The sequence below is a fragment of the Papilio machaon genome, chromosome 1 (assembly GCF_912999745.1).
Source record: "Papilio machaon chromosome 1, ilPapMach1.1, whole genome shotgun sequence".
NCBI classification, from domain to species: domain Eukaryota; kingdom Metazoa; phylum Arthropoda; class Insecta; order Lepidoptera; family Papilionidae; genus Papilio; species Papilio machaon.
The window spans coordinates 9,502,707-9,507,970 of record NC_059986.1 but is presented as its reverse complement, the minus strand read 5'-3'; the positions used below and the strand labels follow the sequence as shown (position 1 = coordinate 9,507,970).

General features: G+C 33.7%; 1 protein-coding gene across 1 annotated transcript; it reads right to left on the bottom strand.

Moving 5' to 3' along the window:
• Positions 1–3,246: 3,246 nt before the first annotated feature.
• LOC106719268 lies at positions 3,247–4,011 on the bottom strand. Its single transcript, XM_014513556.2, has 2 exons — positions 3,924–4,011; positions 3,247–3,633 (listed from the first exon to the last, which is right to left on the bottom strand). Exons 1-2 carry the CDS (start codon positions 3,976–3,978, stop codon positions 3,248–3,250), a joined length of 441 nt encoding a protein of 146 aa, XP_014369042.2. The 5' UTR covers positions 3,979–4,011; the 3' UTR covers position 3,247.
• Between the last annotated feature and the right edge of the window lie 1,253 nt (positions 4,012–5,264).

Sequence of the window (5,264 nt, the reverse complement as noted above, 5' to 3'; positions counted from 1 at the left end):
TAAAGAACGATGTGCTTTTGTGCCATTTTATAACACACTTGAGTTACAATTAAATCTGTTATAAATTAATATAAACGTATTTCTTATTGGTCATTACTTGTGCGCATTTTAAGAGATAACTCCAACATCGTGTCACAGTCTCATCAACTAGAAGAAATGTGTTCCGATACAAAGAACTGGCATAAATTGAAACATTCATCTTTATAATTTTTATACCAATAATCATTAAGATAGAAAAACCTTGTATGAATATATCATGTCCAAGTGGACAAGTTTACATTTTGATACTGTAACAATATATCAAAGAGACAGCTGAGGAAAGTGAACAATGATCTAGCGATCGCTACAGGGAGTTGGAATCAAAATAAAGATGTTATCGACTTACATTTTGAAATATTAATACTAGATGAGTAAGACTTTAGGCCATTAAATTTGAATTAAATTATCCGTAAGAATTTTTGAAAAGAAAGCCGTTTAAGAATTGACGGTATGTTTTAATCATAGACCGCATCTACAGTTGTGAATGTCCAACGGCATCGGTGATCAGTTTAGTGTCAAGCAAAGACTGTCACAGTACATTTGCGCCTTTTCATATAAGTAAAGCTATATTTGGCGGAAGTACAAATTATCGTAAGCCAAAATATTCGTAGTTTTCACTTGTTTTAGCATTGATTAGTAAATAAAGAAAAGTAATTTAAAGAATAGAGTTCGATAATTTTAATTAATGTTGACTTTGATGGGGCACTAAAAACACGAAGCTGGAACTATCAAAACTTAAAGGAAGTCGTTAAAATACGAGCTTAAACTTAAGCTTAAGGTAGTAAAGCGTAAAGTTTGTTTCAGCTACGTAAGTTACGTGGATTTTAATGGAAGTGTACATTGTTGCTAAATCGCTCAGAGGGCTATTGTACGGAGAGTCATGCGCATGCTGCTACAATTTATCATCTGTGTAAACCGACAATGTTGCTTTGTTGGTTCCGACAAAAGGCATAGGATAATTCGGTAATATTCTAACATGAAAATTTTTATTACCGTGAGCTTTCACTGCTAAAACACACGTATAAATTATATTGTTTTCTTTTGTTTTATCAATTAGAACGATTCGGTTGGTAATATGTTTTTGGAAGAGTATTTAGGCTGTGGAACCCACATTTTAGTATCTTTCTGTAATATTAATACTCTTTATAGCATAGTCGTTACCACAGAACGTTCATACTATAGAGGTAGAGTAGTGTATGCTATTTAATATACGCTTTCTTTTGTTATTTTAATACAATTAAAGACGCTCAAAGTATAACGTTGGCTCAGAAACTTATTTATCTGTAACATAAATCTATGTAGTAAATATATGTTTAAATAAATAACATTCGACAAATATAAAGTAGAGCTCTTTTTACAGCAATAAATCATAAGCGAGGTGAGCGCAGTATGGACATTTTCACGACGCTAAACCATTTTTCATGTACTGAGACGTGTTTATAAAGACTTATGTGTTCTATATCGCAGTGGTTTTGATATAATGTATGTTATATATAACGCTTAAGAATATTTATATAATCTTTTAAGGTATATAATAACTAAAAATTTTTTTTGTCTTCTTTTCTCCAAAGTCCTAAAATTATTTTACTACAAAAAGGACATATTATATATTTACTTAGAAGAATTTCTTATGACTGGTTAAATTTTAATGTACCTATTAAATTCTTTCATTAGTCTTAGAGGTGATTCTAAAGTCTAAATAGAAGTGATTTGCCTTCAAGTATTTCTACTAAGTAACATACTACGTTCATAATATGGTTCTTCAGTTTCGAATAAGATGTTAGTAATTGCATTCCGGTACCATTTAAACAGAATCCTTTGGCAGTGCCATACTCGATGCATAAACCTAGCTACTTCACTTGTAGTATTATTCAGGTGTTTGGACATAACACAGAATTCTTTCAAATATTCATCTAAACATTCAACCATCTCATGCAGATCATTAACTGTCCATAAACATTTCTCCACTGTATCTATCAGACTTGATTCCGTTTTTTGAGAGCCCAATAAAATGGTTTTTACAAACAACCATACAATTTGAAATCTTCTTTCTAAAATATATATACTTAAGATTGTACTATATACGACATAGTAAATAAGGTTATCTGATATCGTTCGATTTTGTATTAAAGTATAGTGGAAACATTTTTCACTGCAGCCTCAATACCGCTATACAAATAAATCGCGCTTCCGCGCGATACCGACCGTCCGCTAAATTAATCTATCGCGGGCACAATGCACGATATTTATTACGAATTTATTACGACACTACATCGCCCTACGGCGCAGCTAGCCTTTGTGGTGCAACCTGCGAACCGCCTTTCATACCCTATCAAATGAACAACGATCGTACAACGCCATTGCATGCCTTGAAAGTATGGATGAAGTATTATAAATTGGTGATAAACTAAAGCGGGCAATGTGGCAAATGATCGGAGTGCGTTCAACAGTGGACGAATCCAGGCTTATTATGATGATGATAAAAGAAAGATACCAATGAGCAAAAATTCTGAACAAAAGAGATCACTATAATTTTAGTTTTTCTATAGTTATTTTTTAATAAAATTACATCGCCAGGAATTACAAATATTATGCCTGTATTTATATGAACATGTGTACACTAAAGGTCGTTCTATTGAATGGAACTATTACGTCATTAGTTGTTATTATCATCGATAATAGTATCTAAAACGTGTTAGGCGCATCCGAACCACAACGAGATGCACAAATAATACATACATTACGTTAGCTATGTACATTAAAACAATACATTATCGGCTTGCTAATTCATATCCACATTAATTCATACAATCGTATGCAATTACAGATTCAAATGCAACATATTTACTATTTAAGCAACCGCTCTCGACTTTGATCAAGTCCATAGATCTTACTAATGTTATAAATGCGAAAGTTGAGATGGATGGATGGATGTTTGTTTAAAGGTATCTCCGGTAAGGTTCAACGGACCTTGATTAAATTTGGCACTTATGTAGAAAATAGTCTGTAAGAACATATAGACTTCTTTTCGTATGTTTTTTTTTTAATTCCGCGCGGACGGATTCGCGGGCGACAACTAGTGAATGATAAGGATGCAAAATTTAATCTACGCTATATTAATCTTTATCCGTAATAAACAAAAATCATAGCTTTATATTAGAATAGATAGAAAACATACTTCTTTACTGAATTATAAATCTTAGGGATTTCAAGTAGTAGCAGATGGTGTTGGATTACCAGTTTCTCCAGTAACAGTTACAGTCCCACTATTACCATCACCTGTAACATCAGTGGTAGTGTTATTAGTGTCTGACACCGTAGAGTTGTCATCATTAGAAATTGTGCTTTCTTCAGTTGATTCTTCGCTTTCGACGATAGCGTTCAAATTGTGATAGTCTTCATCGGCGGCTCTAGCGCTGAAGATGCAGGTGGCGACACATTCGTATTCATCGTGGAACATGTTCATATTGGGCAAGCAGCCGCGCCAAAAGCCCACCTCGCATCGAGAGCCCGGCTTCCAGTAGTAGATGACGGGAACTGGCGACATGCCACAATCGTCGTGGCGAAAGTTGGCGAAACACGCCTCTGGAGGTACTGAGAATGTGATTGCATAGTTTGAATACATTTAATGAAGCACCAAGATTTTAATGTATAATGTGCGGTTTTAAAAATACTGCAATTGTAGTTATGAATTAAATTTTTGAGGACGTCTTGATAATTATTAAATTTCCCTTTAACCGAATTTAGAAATCTTTTCATTTTGGTTTACCACAAATTGTATTACAACAGTATAAACTGATTTATTATTCTATCTACTTTTATGTTATTTTATGATTGTGCATTATAGTTTGAAGCAAAGGTCCGTAAAAAATTAAACAACATACCCGCTTCATTCCTTGGAAAATATCCGAGAAAAAACAAAACAAGCTCAAAAAACATCTCGGTAACGAGAGGGTCGATGAAAATGGCGACAACGTCGATAATTGAGATTTAATTGCGTACAAATTCATTAAGATAAGACCGAAATTACTGTTGGCCGTAGTAAAACTTATATGACGTGATTATATTTTAGTAGTGGTTGTAATATAAACAATTCCACGACAGTTAGAGGTGGCTGTATGGTAAGATACGTCACTATAATATTGTGTCATAAACACAACGTTTTTGACCATTGTGAGCAGCCGCGGCAATTATAACAGCTACATAGTTCGCGTTATCTTGCGCTATTCCGTTATAATGGCCACACCGTTCTGCGCTAACGTATTTCGTTGTTTTACTTGCGTTATGTACATTTCAGAGTTTAATTTTCGAATGCTGATTTCATTGTTCTCACCAGAGAATAAAGTTAAAGGTTTTTAAAATGCATGTTGCCATCTAACTTAATTGGAAAATTTTCTTTAATCGAGAAATGTGCTTTTCACTCAATGTCGTTTTCCTTTAATCTTGCAACATTAAAACAAAGTGATGGACGAACTTAATCATGTAATATCTGTGTTTTCCAGAAAATCGAATTATAAGTATGCTAAGCTTTCTTAACATTAATATACTTAATATCATTTAGGTCAGTAACGCTAAGCATAGGTTAAATTAACTAATTAACTCGCGGTTGAATGCTATAGTTTATCAAGTTAATTATCCTACCAGGGATAATGTAATCTAGCACGCCGGTTGTAATCATCCTTACAAATGCAATCTACGTGGCTGAAGGAAATAGAGCATTGACTCGAGTATTACTATTGCTGTTAGTTTGTATTATTAAAATCTAGATATTTCTACGTAAGTGTTATAAGTGACTAGCTTTTACCCGCGACTCCGTTCGCGCGGAATAAAAAAATGCACACAAGATAAAAAAGTTCCTATGTCCGTCTCCTAGTTCTAAGCAACCTCCCCATCAATTTTCAGCTAAATAAGTACGACCGTTCTTGAGTTATTAATAGTGTAACTAACACGACTTTCTTTTATATATAGGTATACTAGCTTTTACCCGCGACTCCGTCCGCGCGGAATAAAAAAGTAGAAAACGGGGTAAAAATTATCCTATGTCCGTTTCCTGGTTCTAAGCTACCTGCCCACCAATTTTCAGTCAAATCGATTCAGCCGTTCTTGAGTTATAAATGGTGTAACTAACACAACTTTCTTTTATATATATAGATAGATGTATATAAGTATAAGAAATAATTTAAATAAAATTATGTAAGACAATCACTATTTCTTTGACCAATGGG